Source organism: Thermobia domestica, chromosome 15 (assembly GCF_964235325.1).
Source record: "Thermobia domestica chromosome 15, izTheDome1.hap1.1, whole genome shotgun sequence".
Taxonomy (NCBI): Eukaryota; Metazoa; Arthropoda; class Insecta; order Zygentoma; family Lepismatidae; genus Thermobia; species Thermobia domestica.
Window position 1 is genome coordinate 60986714 of NC_137468.1, and position 20277 is coordinate 61006990.

At 36.2% G+C, this 20277-nt stretch overlaps 1 protein-coding gene across 1 annotated transcript in view; it reads right to left on the reverse strand.

Moving 5' to 3' along the window:
• The window catches only part of LOC145671043 (centromere protein S-like), a 36486-nt gene extending 16564 nt beyond the window's left edge, over positions 1 to 19922 (reverse strand). The window contains exons 1-3 of the mRNA XM_081739723.1: positions 19696 to 19922; positions 5862 to 5959; positions 2573 to 2730 (exon numbers count right to left, since the gene is read on the reverse strand). Coding sequence (XP_081595849.1) covers positions 2573 to 2730; positions 5862 to 5900 — 197 coding nt within the window. The 5' untranslated portion in view covers positions 5901 to 5959; positions 19696 to 19922. The remainder of the gene's footprint in view (positions 1 to 2572; positions 2731 to 5861; positions 5960 to 19695) is intronic.
• Between the last annotated feature and the right edge of the window lie 355 nt (positions 19923 to 20277).

A 20277-nucleotide genomic window follows, 5' to 3' on the forward strand; every position in this document is an offset into this window, starting at 1 on the left:
CGAATTTCATTCACAATTAACACGAAAGCCTCTTATTTGTTTACTTTGTGTATCGGAATTACTTGCTATTTAATCGTCAGAAGCTTTTCCTTTATTAAAATATAGTCTAATATACATTTCCTTATGTTTTTTCTGATGTGCTTGTCAACGAAGAAACTACCAATTCACAACTGCAGTGACTGCTCAATGATAACTGAAAATAATAATAATAATAATAATAATAATATTAATAATAATAATAATAATAATAATAATAATAATACTCCGTTACTCAGATGAAGTACGATAATCAGTGGTATCAGTTGCAAGATTTTTCTTCGGGAAAGAATTCTATAAACAAGACCAGCATAGCTCGCGACAATAAACATACTAAAAAAAGTAAAGGATTATTACTAAAATATGGAGTTGAATTAGTGTACTTTAAAACAGATTGTATAGCCTAAGAAAGGTAGAAAACATCTTCCCAGGCTGGGAAGATTGAATTAAACCTAGAAACAGGGAATCGAAAACTTAGAAGGGGGGAAATTCCCAGGCTTCCCCGGCTACAAATAAATCCCTGATTACAGGTACCCTCCGTAATCAGAACACCATTGAACAATTTTAATCAGAAGGAGAAATTAGAGCAAAATTTGCCCCGGAAATCAAATGGTCAGCACACAGCTCGCGTATGTTTGTGCATAAGTTTCCCCAACAAACCCATACAATTTACTGTTCGGATCATTGTTGGAAAGTGTGTAGTGGGAGCATTTCGTGTGGTTTTTGGTGCTAATTTTATGCTTCTTATATATATAAGAAATAAAAATCCGCCGAAAATCATTTTTAAGTATAAAAAGTATACAAGTTGGTTTTAAAAAATACATGTGTATTTCGTCAATTGCATATATATAGGGTCGTAAATAGCATCTCGTATATAGGGTGGATCATTTATCTTGATATTCCCTTGTCATTTTTAAACGTAAATACAAAATGCTGAAATTTTGTACCATGCAAATATCCGAAGAGGATATTGAAATGAAATCTTTAGTTTTACGTCCCACGGTTATGCCGATTAGGCTAAAGAAGATGGTAATGATGAGAAATGAATGAAATGGTGGGATGAAGAAAGTAGGAGGAAACAGGAGAACCCTGAGAAAGCCCACGAGCACGGTGTTTGTCCACCACAAAGTCCACACGGCGCGAGCTGGGATCGAACCCGGAACCCCAAGCACCGGAGGTGAACGCTCTACCACTGAACCACCGCGCCCCCTCCGAAGGGGATATTGTTTGATGTACTCTGCGATACCACTAGGTTAACAGTGTTGCCAACCCAACTTTTTTCAAATGACACTAATCAGGTTTTTACACATTTCAAATACATATGTCAAACAAAAACTTACAATATTACATTTGAAATGGAATTAAGTTCGCCTACTACGTCAACGGGGCTAAAATAATGCACATGAAATGGAATCAAGAATGTCTGCTATGTCAACGTGGCTACAGTAATGCACATGAAATGGAATGAAATATGCCTGCTATGTCAATGTGACTAAAATAATGCACAATGATTGAATTTTTAATAACGGAGAAAGTAAACCAGAATAAAATTAGTCAATGTTTACAATTACGTCGTCCATTTGCTGTTACTGTTTTCATCCATCACAGACCTGTGCGATAACTCCAGGACGGTTTTAGAATTTTAATTTAGGGTAGGGTCGCTCCCTCGTTTATAGATACATATACACATTTGATTGATTAGTAACAGTAGGAAATTACTTTTATAATAGTGGTTGATGCTATTTGTTAAATAATTATCAACTATTAATATAAACAGTGTAAAATATATTTATTCTTTATTGTATCTTTCAGCGTTTATATATTTTTCAAAATTTTTAAGTTGGCCCTACCTACCCGCTGAAACCGCCACTAGATAACTCCAAGGTTTCTTTATTTTAATGCACAAACTTTTGCTGCTCACCTACTCAATTTACTTTGATCCACATTATTCTCACTATAAGAGCTTAAAAACTATGATTAATGTGATTGGGAGTTGCTTTCTTGCTGTTAAAAATTGAATCACAGCAGTTATTTCAGACACATTGACAATAGTTGGTATATCTGATTATTTTAGAGCCTACTCACACAGGGCAAATGAACGGAATTCCATGAATTTTGGCATATTCGTACTGATGGGATTTGTCTACCAGATGGCAGTAGTGACTCTTTTCGTTCTCACGTTACGTGAGATTGTAGTGGACGGACTTGTCTTCCAAATGGCAGTAAGTATTGTTTTTTGAGCTGTTTTGTTCTCACGTTACATGCGATTGTAGTGAAGGAATTTGGCTACAAGGTGGTAGTTAGTGGCGATCTTTCAGCTGTTTTGTTCTCACATTACTGAAATTGTAGTGGAGAGATTTAGCTACCAGACTGCAGTTGATGTCGCTCTTTGGGCTGATTGTTCTCACGTTATGTGAGATTATGGATTTTTTCCAGTCGGCCCAAGTAGTTATATTAGTGTTTACCAAAGATAAAATATGAAGTTTCAGGGATGAAGCATGGACACAAAATATAAAGCATTATTTTAGAAAATTACCTTGCAAAAGCTTCCATATCTTCGCTATAAACTTTCATTTTCTTCCATAAGAATTCAGAAATAAGTTTCACAGCGCCCCTGTCGAACGTCACATTCATTATACCTCCTACTTCTTTACAAATATTGTTTGTACCATGGACGAGTGCTAAATTAAGTTTCTGAAACAAAAGCATACGCAACTATTACTTATCAAATGAAAATAAAAATAAAAACCTTACTTTGATTACTTTCAAGGTATCAAAGAGTTAATAGACGAAACTAATATTTCGTCTAGCAAAGACAGACAGAGTCGTATATGGAAAAGGGCAGGAACAGGATTTGTAATTTGGAAGGAGAATAGGTTCTCTAATGGCTGGCTTCTCTAATGTGGTAAAGCAATAAAGTTACGCTGCAAATCATGTGCTTGGACAACTGAGTGTAGAGCAAAAATTAAATAATTTAGGTAAATGAGACTACCGATTAATAACAACCGGATATTTTACACAAACATTACCAAAGTAATGAAGAATAACTGAGGAATTAACTACGATTACAATCTGTTAGTGCCTTTCTATTTCAAGTGTGCCCCTTCTGTCGCTACTGTAGACATGTGTGTTCCGCACCTCCCTGGAAAAGGGAGGAACAAGTTGCTGCGGACGAGATCTTTCAATTATTGGACGCGGAAGCGTTGCCACTTTGAATTATTTCACGGACTTCATTGTGCTGTCTTGTTATCCATTCTAAGTAGCCTACAATCTTCACTCGTCAAGATCAAAGGACTGAATGAGAAACTGGCAACACAGCTGGGGTCATTCATTTCTTTTCTCTAAGCAATGGGAGTTTCCTCCGTCAGAGGGTGGCAGGGATGGGGCCGAAGTATGTTTCGCATATTTTCCGAGTGCACACCTGAGATAGACAGGCTCTAGCAAAGACGACCAGAAATAATAAAAGTGAACACAAGAAATAATCAACTCTTGATTTACACAGATCTGGAGATATACAAGTGATGGTAAACCCACTTAAAAAAAAAAAATTTAAAAAACTTTAATTCTTCCAGAGCAAACATTGGCCCATTTCCATGTTTATAGATAGGTTTCAATGGTTAGACGTAATGTCGCTGACGCACAATGATTGCAGGGACTACTAAATGAAAATACAGAGCGTTCAAAAAGTCTCTATACACCTGAATTGTCACATATTCAAAGCAACGAGAAAATTATTTTTACTCAAAATTTATTTATTTTATGGCATAAAAGCACTATGTACAGGGCGTAGCATATACACACACATTTTCACAGCAAATGTTGGAAATGTCCTCCATGAGCCTCCAAACATGCTTGCAGACGATTCTGGTGTATAGAGACTTTTTGAACGCTCTGTATTTCATTTGTTGGTATATCAAAGCAGGTTCTTCAACGTATTTACAAGGTGTGGTCTAACAAGCGTCTCACAAGAACCACGTCTCATCTCAAGAGGGAGAGAGATACGAGTGTTCGGGATCCAATTGACACCTTATAAAGTGTGGCGGATAGAACTGTAGATGGGCGATAGTGTCTAATATCCCGCTTTCTTAATACGTAAATGGTTCCTTCCACAGAGTTGTTTTTTTACTCTTCCTCTCCACACCCAAGAATGATTTTAAAAAAATCAATAAAGATTCATAGCAACATTATTTCTGGGTATTCTCCCTGAAGTGGATTCTGTATTGTATTGATGTTATTCTGGTTTGAATTTCATATTAATTAAGAATGTTGATATATATACATGGTGTTTCAAAACAACACCGACAACTTTGGGAGGTGGTTCCTGACACCAAAATACGACAAAAAGTATTAACCAACCTGGGTGCACAAGTGCTTCCTTTTGGAGTTATAGGCTGCCGAAAACTTAAAAAAATGAAATTTTCAAGTCCGTAGCTCCAATACTATGGGACCTACTGTAGTCGCCTCAAGACTTCACTTAGGAACTATTATGAGCCCTATCCAAATATCCAAGTTTCAGAATCCTGAGGTACTTCCGCAGCAATTTTTATAGAGGTAGTTGGTGCGTACTTCAAATTATATGCCCGTAGCCAAACAACCTCTATAAAAATTGTTGCGCGAGTACCTAGTATTCTGAAACGTACTTCTAGATAGCAGACATATTGGTTCCTAAGTGAAGTCTTGACCCGACGACGATGGGTCCCATAGTTTGGGAGCTATGAACCTTTGAAGTTAAATTTTTGATGTTTTCGGCAGCCTATAACTTCAAGAGGAAGCAATTTTGCACCCAGGTTGTCTATACTCTTTGTCTTATCCTGGTGTCAGGAATCACTTCTCAAACGTTATTGGTATTGTTTTGAAACACCCTATATATAGAGAGTGATAATTTGGGGACTCGTGCTTTTATTTTATTTTTTTTTAAATAACAATATATGCTAATTCCCTCGAAGAGCTCTGCAGATTAGTAATGGGCGTAATTATTCTGTGGGCTCAGGTTCGATTCCCGGATTTGGTAACTATTTTTGATAAGGAAGAAAAAATGACTCTGTATGAACTGAAGGGTAGCGCCTATAGCTTACCGCAAGGCCTACACATCATATTATTTCACAAGATTGTATACCAGGTTAAGGTTTACCATAACGCCAAGTTTGATTTAGATGGGATTGTCTCAGCTTCACTCTACAATACATAGTGCCGTTGTCATTGATTCAGGAAACAAGAATTTCAGGAAAATTAAAAATGAATCAAAAGATTGCGATCTTGACCAATAATTGGTTTTTGGATCAGGGGCCACAAAATTTTTGAACGGGCCTTAAATCGAGTTTTCGTATTTTCTACGGAATAAGCACATCATACTTAGTTAACAGACAGTTTTGGTTTGGCTACACTATATGTAGTTCTCCATATATAAGACCTACAAGAAAATTTTTGATTGAAATATAATGGATCTTTTGATCCAAAAATCAAATGAAGAACAGAAGTTATTATATTCGTAAGTTTTTCATTAGGAAGTAAATAACTATAATAATGATTAGTGATAAGAAAATAATTTGAAAACTATCATAACTAAAAATTTCTTCATCCAGTGTTAGCATTATCATTATTAGTATCAAGGCAACTATTAAACTCAGTGGTTGTAACACCAACATTACGTCGTCCTGATAGCCGGCAGATAGTAAGCTCGTTTCCCGGTGGAAAAAATAAATGCCATTACCGGTCAATACATTGCTCTATTTCTATATATAGTTTACTGGAATTTACAGCTATTCTTTTCTGTTATAATATTATTTCCTATTCAGTTCATAAAAGAAGATCAAGAATCTACCTACCTCCTCATGGGATACGTTCTCAGTAAAATCGTCACCCATGCTTTGCTTAGAAGTAAATAAACGTGTATATACGAGTTTTCTCCTAGTTGCTTCTGGTTCTATAAATAACAAAAAAGGAATTAATGTATAAATTAACATTTATTAATTAATTTGACCATCTATTTTCTAATGACAACAGACTTTCACCATTACATTTTCTATCCTTCGTTGTACGTTACGTATTTATTTGTCTTTTGCGAAATGTAATTTAAATTTACCACATCAATAAATTGTAAATTCAGTCTGAAAGTTACATTATGAACTAAAAGGAAGAACCTATTTTAGAGAAGTTTTCTTCTAACACGTATTATCTCTTTATTCTGACATTTAAAATCACGTTCCAAATTATATTACCTTTTCTCGATTACATGCAATTGGCTGGGATAATAGGTTTATTATAACCAAGCTAATGTCATACCTTAGGAGTAAGCAAAAATATTATTATTTTTATACTACTTTAAAAATAGTACATAATATACTACTTTAAAAATAGTAAAAATAGTATGTACATAATATAGAACAGACTTAATCTTATAACTACTTCAACTTGTTTTTGAAGCTATTAATAAATAAATAAATACACATATATACTACTCATATATATGCTACGCTAGGTTTGATAATTTCATTAGTTTACCTTTTAAAAGCACCTTCCTTTAAGGTGTTCAATTATATACTACCAATACTAGACACATATACGGAACAGGGCATTGTGTTGAGATGTATTTACAAATAGAGTAAAACCCCTCTCGTCCGCCCTCGGCTGGTTCGCCACTCCGGTTAATCCGACCGTGCTCGAGCCGAACTTGTTCCAACTCGTCGGTGACTCACGAGACCCATTGTCGTTTACTGCCGTCGCGGCATTGTTGTTTACTTGCTGTTACCGCATATCCACATAAGTGCTCTGTCATCTCTTATATCAATTGTTTCGTTGGGCGTGTTTTCTGTACTGTACTGTGCAGTTTTTAGTGCTTACTGTTCGCTTGTTTTCGCTGTAGAGAACAATACAGTCATTTTTGAGTTCAGAAATTGTTTATTTTAATCCGTATTTTTCTGTATTTTCTGACAATGCGACCTTTTTTGCATTCCGACCAGAACCCCAGTCCCAAAGATGACGGAGTAGATGAGTTCTACTGAATTATGTTTTAAAGAAGCGTACTCTTAGTAGGTTTCTTTAAAGTTTTAGTAATACCTAATAATTTCGAAAAACTACTTAGTATTCAGTAAGGTGCGTGTCTCGGAGCGAATGAAGGAACAGGGATATAATACCATTAGTCATTATACAATTTAAATAAAGAATTTACCATTGAAATAAAATTTGCATTAAAGAAACACAGTCTTAAGAAAAACATTTACTTTAACACTGCTTATATTATGGAGGTCTCCGCCACTATCACAAGTTGTGTATTTGAGAATCAAAATTTGTTTCTAATGGAGTTTTAGTAAATTTTTAGAAAATTTAATAATGTTATATCAAATTCGACAAAAGCTCACATACGTGGAATTTGAGTTTGGATCTCTTTTCAAAATGTAATATAATCCTTTGGTGTTTCACTTTATTTTTTTTAAATTTAAAGAAAAATTCCTTTTCACTATTTCGTTCGGAATTAACTTTTCTCCTTTATATTGAATGAATCAATTTTTGACAAGTTTACTCCCCCCCAACACCACCAAAAAACTGAATTAAATATACAATTATATATATATATATATATATATATATATATATATATATATATCCGAGGCTGTCTCGCACTTCTTCCCCATCTATTTTTTTATTATTATTATTACTATAAGTTAGGTAGCTTGGATTTAACTATAACTTGGAGACATCAGCATTCCAGATTATATATTTTCGTCTATTTAGTTCACCAAGTTTATGAGGGTACCACAATATCAAGGATATACGATTATTGTATGCGTCTTCGGGTCGAGAGACCTGGATTCGATTCCCGGCAGCTCATGTGGTTCGGATTCCACATTAAGCTGTAGGACTATATACCCTCATATAGGCTCGCTGCTGAAAGGGGCGCTAAACTTTTCATTCATTCATCCATCCAGAATATCAAAAGGTTAAAGATGTAAGAAAGAAATACAAAATGTAATTAGCACATCGACAGCCTGAGGAAAAGTACTAGAAATCTTCGAAATACATAGCTGAAAATTTAATTTTGGGGTTATACAGGAACACTAGGTTCCCGATAAGAGAACCTTGAAATTTGAACGCAATTCCGGTAGACTTGGTAGGTTGATTGAGTGAGAGGTCAGCATCCCATTCAACAGCGAGACTATATGACAAGTGGACCTAGAGTTTGAAGCAGAATTCGAACCACAAGAGCTTCCGCTGGAAATCGAACCAGGATCTCCTGCGCCGAAGACGCGTACGATAACCATAAAGGCATGATCGAGCTCTACGGAAGTTCGGATTCCATCTTGATGTATAGATCTACGTCTCAAGTAGCCTCGATGCAGAAAGGGACGCTGAAACCCAATCAGTCAATCAAAGGAATACCTGGTAAAGCTCATACTTATCCAATCAGGCTCGGACTGGCCAGGACAGGAGGGCAGGGATTGCTGCCGGGGCCCTCTCTAAATAAAGTACACTACCAAAGGGATGCATCGAAGGAGATTTCAGTGAGGAAGACTCCGAAAACAAGGAAGGATAAGAAAGTGTGAAAACTGATAGAGCTTGTGGCACTGCTAGTCCCATGCAGCAGTTATTCTTTTTGACTTCATTCAAGAGACGAATTCATTAAATGCACTCTATATCTCCTATAAATATACATTAACATTTACACAAATGTGCTGCGAACGAGGATTCTCAAAACTGAAATTAAAACAAAACTGCATTCTCTCCTGTCTCAGGACATATTGGAAACATTTATGTTAATCAGCATGAAAAATGATGTCTCCAGTATTATCGATGTTGAAAAGTGTTAGAACAGCTCTGTGAATCTTCTGTAGAATTGGACAAGTTGTTGCGCTGTTAACTTAGAGAGTGGTTAGCTTCTTGTGTTTCCTTTAACTTTGAATCTAACAGCAGTGCCATAATATGATTCAGTAATATGTCTTATATGCTTTAATCCTTATAATAAACTCTATTTATAACAGCTTTTGGTTTCCTAGAGACATATAGACTATAAATAAAATTTGGTACACATATATATATTAGGGAACATAAGATAAAATCTTAAAATGTTTCAATACATATGAAATGAAATAAAATCTTTAAGTTTTACGTCCCACGGTTATGCCAGTTAGGCTAATTGAGACGGTGATGATGAGAGATGAGTGAAATGGTGGAATGAAGAAAGAGGGAGGAAACGGGAGAACCCCGAGAAAACCCACAAGCACGGTGTTTGTCCACCACAAAGTCCACACGGCGCGAGCTGGGATCGAAAGTTTGAATATATAATTGAAGGCTTTTGTGCGTCCACTGAAAAAACTTTCATGAAGAAACCACTTCATCCTTGCGTTGTAAGTACTCATAATACTCGATCTGTGAGTATTATCTCTAATTTCAGGCTATATTGACAATGTTTCAGTTAGCACTTCATCGAACCCTATTGGCAGGAGTGTCATTACAATAAGCAGATTTTAAAAATTAAAAAGATGAAACAGTATACTTTGTGAGGCTCCTGCCGGGGCCCTATACCCTCAAGTCCGTGACTGTATCCAATATGCATTCCTTGCCATCATTGACTAATTCTGACATGTTCTTACGCAGAATGATAACCGTCACTCTACTTCTACATGTCCTGCTTTTGCCTGGAGACCCATTAATCAAAGAAAGTATCGTTTGTTTTATCCGTGACACGGAGCCAGAAATAAAAGACATAGATATATTTAGCAAAATACCTAAACCATCAAAATTGAAATAATATATTTTGCCTGGGTTCTTTCGCAGTATTGTTTGAAGTGCTGTTTGTATTGTATTGTATTGTATTGTATTGTATTTTATTGTTATTGTATTTTATTGTTATATCGTTTATTGTTAAATGTGTTGAATTGTACCTCGTAACTAGGAGCACGTAAGAATAATGACTAGTAATTATAAAACACATACACACTAAAAATAACACTACAAAAGAAGTAGTACACCAAAGAAAAACCCGCTGTTTTATCCACTTTCCCAACGCATATCTAATATAAATAAATAAAGAGTTTGTTTGTGTGTTTGTCTGTATGCGGCCTGGGGACCAGACGAGTGGACCGAGAGTTACCAAAATTTTGTCAGGGGTTCCTTGGTCCAGTCCCCAGATCAAGACGAAGCGTTTTTTTTTTTCAAATTTCGAAAAATAAACACACTGCTGAACAAGACTGCACTTATTTAATATAAAAACACATTTACACGTGACGTTTCGATCTTCTAGCCAAGATCCTCATCAGACGTCAGAGTGTACGTCTGATGAGGATCTTGGCTAGAAGATCGAAACTTCACGTGTAAATGTGTTTTTATATTAAATAAGTGCAGTCTTGTTCAGCAGTGTGTTTATTTTTCTGATTTTATTCGCAAGACGTTGACTATGAGTGTGTGTCAGTTTCAAATTTCGAACCAGAGAGTCTCAGGGGAACGTTTACCGGAACCGGCTTGGGAACCAGACAAATTGACCGAAAGTTACCAAATTTTAGTCATGAATACCTTGGTCCAGGCTCCAGACCAAAGTTAAAAGTTTTTGTCAAAATTCGAACCAGGAGCATTTACCGGGACATGTAAAAGTAGTAGAAAATGACCGATATTAGTGACGAATTCATAGTTTTCGCGGTCGCTGAAATCAATGATTAAACTTAGATTGCACTAATTTCCAAATTCACGCTATTCGGCTAAGAGCTGGCGGTCACCGGGGGAAGGGGGGGGGAATAGCGAGACACATAAAAGTAATCCAAAATGACCGATATTAGTGTCAAATCCATAGTTTTCGCGGTCGCTGAAATCAATTATGACACTTCCATTAGCTATGACTTGCAAATTCAGTTATAATTACATGCGGGCCGGGAGTCAGCGGAAGGGAAGGGATACTGAGACATGTAAAAAATAGCTCAAAATGACCGATATTGGTATCAAATCCATAGTTTTCGCTGTCGCTGAGATCAATGGTGACACTCCTACAGGCGTTGACTTCCAAATACAGCCCCCGTACGAAGCATGGGTATATTCAACTAGTCTATACATAAAGAACCCTCTGTTCCTTATAGGGGAAGCATGGTAGAGCGCTCACTTCTGCTATGAGAGATGCCTAGTTCGATTCCAGACCATGAGAGTTTCAGTTTATTTATATTTATTGATTGATTGAAGTAATAGGGTAGTATTACAGTAGTATCTATAGAGCTACCTTTGTACCTCGGAGATGACCTACTATTATTATATAATTTCGATCAGCTCTGCGATCTTAGTCATCACCACACACGCCTGTAAACTTATTGCATAATCAGTAATTTTGATGATGCATTCTAGATATATATGGAACAAAACAATATACGCGACAATAGTTTAAGTGACAATTTGGAATTTTAGCACTAATTGTACACAATCTTTTCTATGTGGAATTTAAATATATGATAAATTCGTTACGTAAAATACAGTGTTTTCACATATTATCAAAAGAAAATTTTTAAGTGGAAAAACTTAATAGTTTCAAATCAGGAAACGAAGGTTCATTTCAACTTAAGGTGAGGATATTCAAAAATTCGTTATAAGGGACAACCACAGTTTTTTTTCTTTTCTTCTTCTTTTCCCCCCTCTAAATTTGAAAAAAAGGACATATAGCGAGCAATGATAGTGGACAAGCGTAATAATTGTGGGAGCAACAAGTGATACACTCGTTTTTCAAAAAGACTTCGTATTGTTATTTTTCTTTTGCAGGACAACACGATCATAATGATTGATTAAACATTAAGTTTACGCGAACATGATGATGGCTAAGATCACAGAGCTAGTGGGAATGATAAACTAATAATAGTGTATCTCTGAGTTACAAAGGTAGGTTTACAGATACTATTTTATTTATGTTAACGAAATACGATTATACTTCGAAGTTAAGAGAGATGGTGACGACGATAATGAACGAAATGATGGAGTGAAAAAAGTGGAAGAAGACAAAAAGCTACACATACGATGTTTGTCCACCACAAGGTCCACTTAGCGCGAGCTGGGATCGAACCAGTAACCCCAAACAGCAGAGGTGAGCGCACTACAATGTGAGTTTGTGGTGAACAACACCGTGTTCGTGGGTTTTTTCGGAGTTCTCCCATTCTCTATCACAATTTCATTCCACCAATTATTTCACAAACATTCACTTTCATTCATCATCCGACTCCTTAAGCTTATAGGACATAAAAGTCGAACGTAAAACCAAGGGCGCCTATCCTGGGAGGGCCGAGATGGCCCGGGCCTTCCCAAAGCTCATGTAGGTCCCCTCATTGTATTTGTAAATTTACAGTATGTAGCATAATTTAAATGCAATTTGTCTCAATATCCTCATATATGCATCTGAATGCCCCCCCCCCCCAAAAAAAAAATTACAGAGAAATCGGAGCCCTTGCGTAAAACCAAAAGTTTCATTTTATTTCATTTCTCTCGTCCATTAGTTCCAACTGACAAATTTTTCCGTTTTGTTACAACTTCTGGGTATTATCTGACGATTCGATCATTACCGTACTCCCTCATCCTTTCTGTTTATATTTATTCCGAAACTAACAATACGAAAGGAAAAGAAACGAGAAGGGCACATACACTATCGAAACATATAGCAGTGTATAGCAACATAGGAATAAAGTTGCTTCATTTAATGCGGCCAAGCTCCGAGGTACACAATTTGCAGAAAAAAAAGTAATACATATCTAGTCGAGAAAATGCAAATTCCATTAAAATGAGGCCAAGTAAACCGGTTTTACTGTGTCGCATCCATACAGGTTTACGTTTGCTATACGAAAGTAGAATGAAAATGGAATATTTCGTTGGAAAAAAAAGTGTTTCTTGTGTCTTATGAAGTTGTACTTGTAATCTTTGTTTAGATTACCTTTAAAGATGCCTAAGAAAATTACTATAAATGTTTTTTTTTTTTTTTTTTTTTTTTTGTAATAAATGTGCTGACAGTCCCCATGAGCTCGATCCCTCTGTTCAGATTCATTAAATTGTATGATATTCAGCACACATACACACACAAACAATCAAACTCTCGTGACCCACTCGAAATGGCCTTTACTTTTCGCACAAATCTACGTTAAGGGAGCGAATTAAGGTATGCACCGAGAAAGCTGACAGAAACAAAGACCTGTAAATCGAACCCGGCTTACGATCTTAACTTTGCCCAAGTGAGTGCATGCTAGGTGGTCAGGGTTCTTACTTCACAATCGGGAGGTCCCGAATTCCAATCCGGTAGCTGATCATCCTCAGCTCTGCCAGGCGAATGACGATATGGTACCTTTAAATAGCACCTGCCTAATTTCGTTTCCCATTACTGTTGTAGAGAAGGCAATTGAAATTGGCCTCGTATGCCAGGGCGCAAAATTTCAAACTCAGATGTACTCGCCAATCCAAAAAATGATGGTCGCTAATATTTCTCACATACAAATTAAGAGAGCCCCCTTCCAATGGCCTTTGCTCTGACACAGAAAAAGATTACATCAGGGCATAAAATTTTAAAAACAGACAATTAGAAAAATGAAATGAAATCTTTGAGTTTTAAGTCCCATGCTTATGCCGGGTAGGCTAAAGGAGACGGTGATGATAAGTAATAAATGAAATGGTGGAATGAAGAAAGTGGGAGGAAACGGGAGAATACCGAGGAAACCCACGCACACGGTGTTTGTACACCACAAAGTTCACTTGGCGGGGGCTGGGATCGAACCCGGGACCATAAGAACCAGAGGTGAACGCTCTACCACTGAGCCACCGCAGCCCACTAACAGACAATTAGGTTCAGGATAACCAATTTGAATTATACAATTCATCTCCATGTTAAAAAATATCTTACCTTAAGACTTCACCTTTGTGTAACGCTCTCTCTCCCTCTATGCACTATTGCAGTTTTCGGATCAAAGTTCTTAAGTGAAGGGCCACTGATAGAAATTGTCAGCAAATCATCCAGTGTGTCACTGTTAAGTGGTTTTCTGTAGGCAGTCTTAACTCTGATGACACAAGTGAAGCCTCTCCCACATGAAGCAGTACTCACAGGTAAAACTATACAAAATGTGACCATTTCAATTGAGGGTGGAAAAGAAGGGGCGAATTACAACGTTGTGCAGACTTTGTTTTCCATGTCGGTTGTGAAGACTTCACACTTCGTGTTTTCTCTCACTCAGTGACAATTATTTTTGTACCAAACATAAACTATGCAGCCCTGTGAGTTTAGGCAGAAATCTTATCTTACTGAACACTTGTCGTCACCAGCTCTAAATTTTTAGTCGCCAATGGCGACCGGTAATTTTGCGTCCTGTCGTATGCCACATCTTGAAAGAGCTCCCTTGTGGATATATAGGTAATATACGGTAACTTGAATATACCTACCTATTATACTTGCGTGTTTTGATCACTATGGTATATATATTTATCAGAAACTACCTTTTCTGAGATACCATTTTTGAACTCTTATCATTCACAGAAAACAGAAGAGAAAGATTTGTCCCGTGGAAACAAATATTTTACAAGCTTGTTAATACAAAATAAAAACATGAAGTACAGAATGACAAACTTTCACGATTAAAATCTCAAATTTAGAAAGTGTGGCACTTTGTACTCCCCCCTCCCCTTTCTGGTTCTGACAGAGTTAATGAATGTTTAGCCGATATTCCTAGTACGTCCCACAGGTACTCTTCTTCGGGACTAAGGTGTAAGAATATTTTCTATGCTGTACTTCACATGTTTATGCTGTAACAAACAATGGTGTGAAGAAATATATGCAAAGTCTTTATATTATAGTTACCGTAGTGCACTAACCATAAATGCCATCTACTCTATATTGTTTATTAATATCTAGTCCTTTGATATTCTGTGTTTCATCACATATGGCTGGAGAGCTGGTATCCCGCAGATACAAGCAATGGTACCATTTTCAACCATGAGAACTGTCATATTAGGAAATGATGATACATATATGAAAATATATTTTATGTATATACCTACCCACCTTCAATAACGCGCCTGCTCTGTCTCACGAGTATCCTTCTGCTTTTCCCTGCCCTAATGCGCACTAGACGTGAAGCGTTGCAGCATATTTATCGCAACTGTCCACTCATTCCACACCAGACTTGCTTTTCCACACGCGTAAAGACGATCAGTAGCAAGGAATATAAAGTAACTCATTGTGATAAAAATACAAATAGCAATATAATAGTAAGCCGTTAGTATACGACGAATTAAAATCACAATTGGTTGGCGCTATGATAATATTAAGAATATAGCTATATTTTAATACACATTATGCACGAACTTAGATTATATAATAAAGTAAAGCTTTTTCCATCTGCGCTGATATATCCGTGTACATAGAAATTATCGTCAATTTAGTGCCGTGGTCGCAAAAATGTATAAGGCACGAAAAGCACTGAAAGCAGTTCGTGACAAGGAATAATTTACAAAACGTGCAGCGACGCAATCCCAGCTTAGGAAACTAAAGATCTGTAACATTTACAAAAGTAATATCTAATGTTATTTCAACAGAGGTATATACAAGTAATCAAAATATTTGGGGATCTTACTTCTGGTATCTTTAATAATGTTAAGAAAAATGTAATCGAAATGATATGCTCTTAAGCATGTAACAGTCCACAAAGAAGCAATGAGAAATTGAAATCTTATGCAATGAAGTGTGTTGCTTGCGCACATACCCACTATCAATGACACTGCTACTCCTTACGGACACTGCCCCACGCACTCTCACCATCTCCGCACTACTCTCACTCGGTTTTAATTCGTGCTTATTTAATAGACACCTAACACAGGTTGGTTCGTGTTTTTCACTCTCGTCTTTACAGTGAATCTCAACACGACTTATGTTTTGTAGTGGTTAAGCTCTACAGTGGTTAGTGGTTCCATGAGATTCGAAGTCATTTTGAGGCGGGTAGTATGCTACAAATCCTAAAAGTGAATTAATCTTTAAATAAATTCCTAATGAATCTATCTAATGCAAGAACCAAACTACTTTTATTCATAGCAATCCTGCGGCGGTTGCCAAACCACTTTTAAGCATAACCTACCAGTTATAGCCATACGAAACTTACTGTCAAAATTTGAGATTAACATTTTTGTGACAGAAAACATGTATAAATGTATAATAATAGAACAATGTATTACCATATACATCCCTTTACCGGCCGAATTATTTAACAGAATCTAAAAAAAATCCTTTTTTATGTTTATAGGATATAATTTTGTCCCTAGAAACTAAAAAATAATCATTTTAGGGAAAGTGCACACTTTCCAGAAAAAGCTATGTGTATTGAAAATCACATTGGACGGTAAGGTTACATATACAGGTAAATCTACATACACGAACACGTTTCATAAATCTTCATTTATGCTTGAAAAAGTACAAAGTTTATATGCTGAAACAACAAAATATATAAATAGAAAAACTTATACAGAACAACACTTCTTTGTGCATTTGTAGAAGGAATATATTCCAGAAGTGTTCCAGGAACATATTAGAGGAACATTTTCCAGAAATGTTTCGCCAAATAGGTCTTCTTGTTGATGACGCAACACACTAAGCTGTTCCATTTCCTGCCTGCTGGGTTGATGTTCGTGGCTGCTTCGTTGATGTTCCTGGTTGCTGGGTTGATGTTGCTGGAAGGATGCTCCTTGATGCTGAGATGGCGTTTCTGCCATGTGAATTGACGTTTCAAAAGAATCGAGATAATTACTTTCGCTATGGGAATTTGCAATAGTAAATTAAAACGAATTATACTTTCCATTCGAATAGAAAATGTATGAATTTGTTCATAAAAAGCACACAGGCATTTGAAAAATATATCTGTTCAGTTTTGAGAGAAACATACGACAGACAATTATATTACAACAGACTCCTAATTTGCAATTGTTGCTAACTGGTAGCCCAATCCATGAATCTTTATCATATTATGAAAGAAAAAGCTATCCATACCATATATGTTAGCATAGAGCAGAGATGTTTACTCGTATGATCAATAAAGTATCGGAAGAACAAAAGAGTTCTACACAACCAATTTATATCTCATAAGTGTAATGAGAGCGATAGAATATAATAAAATGCAGAAAATGTATTATTGTAGGTCGAATACACTGCGATAACGAATGTGTGAATACATTTTAAAACATAAAGCAAGACATAAGCATGAATATTGGAAAAGATCATCACAAAAATGTGAGTAGGAGTTACATCAGAATAAAGAAAGCTAGAAAAAGGAGACTATATCTCTATATCAAGTAAGTAAAAGAGATACAGCAATTATTGTAAATGACAGTAGCCTAAACAGCAAAGAGTAGTAACTGAACTCGTATCTTTGTTCGGACTATAATCAGGGTCAGCGTGACTATCATCTGATTAGTGATCAGAAACGTGACTTTCTACAGGTAATTGTTTTTTTCTCCTTTCCATAAAAATATTTTGGATCCATATCACAGTCCTGTCAGAAAGGAAGAGAGTTCTAAACTATATTAAATCAATCGATGTACACAAAAAGTGTTATCTCTGTATTCTTTTCTATTTCAAAAGAATTAGAAAAAGATAATTAAGTTTCTACTTTATGTCTTCCTGGACACTAACCATATATTTTGATTGATTTCTAAAATAAATGTTGTATTATTTTTTTAAAATAATGTATCAATTTCAATGAAACTAAATCCACGTGATCAACTAATAAGTCGTAATAAATCTATTTTTCCAAACGTTTGCGTTGCTTTATAAAATGTTGAGAATTTAGCATAATGAATTCTGTAAATATTTGATAACTCCATACATACTATATACATATTTATTGAAAAAAATATTGCAACAGTCACAGACAGTTGCTGTGACTTTCAAATCATATATTTCAATTGAGTTTTCTTGTTTTAAGATCTTTCTCTTTATCTAAAATCTTGGTTGCATTGCATTTTGCGTGGAAACTGAAGTGAAAAACTGAACACACTCTGCTACAACGAAGGAAAACATGATCTTACCATTCAGCGTGACTTTTGCGCACATACCCACTATCAATGACACTGCTACTCCTTACGGACACTGCCCCACGCACTCTCACCATCTCCGCACTACTCTCACTCGGTTTTAATTCGTGCTTATTTAATAGACACCTAACACAGGTTGGTTCGTGTTTTTCACTCTCGTCTTTACAGTGAATCTCAACACGACTTATGTTTTGTAGTGGTTAAGCTCTCCTAAAGCGAATCTCCATCGAACAATGCAATCCTCTCATAAGAAACAATTTATTCGGCATTAGTAGTCAATTACCTGGTGAAAAAACTACACGAATCATGAATGGTTGCCGGTGTAGTTTCGGCGAACCAGATTTTGGAAGATTTGCAGGTAAAATTCAATATTTTGCATAAAAAGAATGTCCGACAGAATTGTAAGGTTCTAGAACACAGGTCCCCCTTCCCTTTTTGCTGTAATAAAGACAACAAACAAGGTGCCCTAATCCACCATCACTCGCTAAAGCTCGCTCCTCAATATTACATGGTATAATATTAAACTTTGGTACATAAAGGAACCAATCCAGCTACTAACCTACATGGGAGGAACCTGTATTCTAGAACCTTTCCCGACAGAATTAAATACTGAAGTAATACAGATGTATTTTAAGTTCACAAGTGTACGGTTACTAGTGTAAAATCATCACAAGTGCTTTACAACGGATAAAATAAGTGAGTATATATGAGAAATCACATGCTATTATCCATCGGGGGTATATTTCTTTACATTGTGCAGAACGTGTATTTAATGCTTACTAGTATGAAAACAAGACAAGTGCAGTTGAAACCCTTGTGATTGCCATAACCCACTTCTTTCCACTACCTTTGCTTACGAGCATAACCACCATCCCTAACGCGCCTGTTCCCTTCGGACGCACCCCTTCCCTCGCTATCCCGTGAGCCCACTAGTATCGCTCGGGAAGGTTCTAGAATACTGGTCCCCCATGTAGGTTAGTAGCTAGGTGGGTTTCTTTCTGTACCAAGGTTTATACATTTAATTTACTCAGTATTGCCGAGCGAGCGTTAGCGAGTGAAGGCGGGTTAGAGCCCGCAGGACACGTTGTTTTCTGTCTTTATTACTGCTCAATGAGAAGAGGGACCAGTAATCTAGAACCTTGCCGTATCGCTCCGTTTTATATTTTTAGCGGCCATCTACCATAGGCTGCTTTGTTTTCACTGCAGTTTTTATGCCGGTACATTATTGGAATTGGGGGGCCAGAAATTTTTGTTTAAAATTCGTAATTTCTTGACATATTTTCTGTATTTTTGATATGAGTTTAGGTTAGTTTGGTTTAGGATTTTTGGGTTTGGGGGGTCAGAATTCTTTGCTTAAAATGCGTACTTTCTTCTCATATTTTCTGTTTTTCATGGTTTAGACTAGGTTAGGTTAATATTTAGTAATTACTCTTGTAGCATCGACTAATTCGTCTTGTAAATATAGTGGTTTTTACCTGATGTTGAACACCCAGTTCCAAAATTACCCCTTTATGCCAGATGTATTTATGCGCAAATCGTAAAAGAATTGTGAATTTTCAGCACTACTTCTGGTGGTTCCCTTGAATTTTATCTACGCTATTGTTACAACATAATTTCGTTACAAATAGACAACCTAGAAGTCAAAATTACCTCTCCTTTACATATTGAACTTCGCGCCAAATGAAGTGAAACTTTTGTTTTAAGGAAGACAGCTCCAGTTCGATACAAATTTTAACTGAAATGCTGCAGAGCTTCTGTCTATTTCACTAGTTACAGTAAATAATGTTTTTAAATGCTATAATCCTTGTGTATTACGCATAACTATAGCCAATTACTACCAATACTGAGTGCAGACAGCCAGTGTTGTCAGGTTCTCGCTGGTAAAAAAAAAATAAAATAAAATAAAATAAATAAATAAATAAATAATAATAATAATAATAATAATAATAATAATAATAATAATAATAATAATAATAATAATAATAATAACTAGTGTCAAATATCCCTCATATTGGAAAATATCTCTCCACTTAATAATGGCAGTATATTACATACAAGACATCCACGGGAAGGGGGATGCGGAGCACCGTGTCTGAACCTTTCACACCAATAGTTCATTACGCTTCTTGAATGATATTTTGTGTTTTGTCTACACCAGGGATGCACTCATAGGAGTCGAGTGAGTCTGGACCCTCTATAGTCCCTTGACATGGGACTATCCAAGAAAATTTG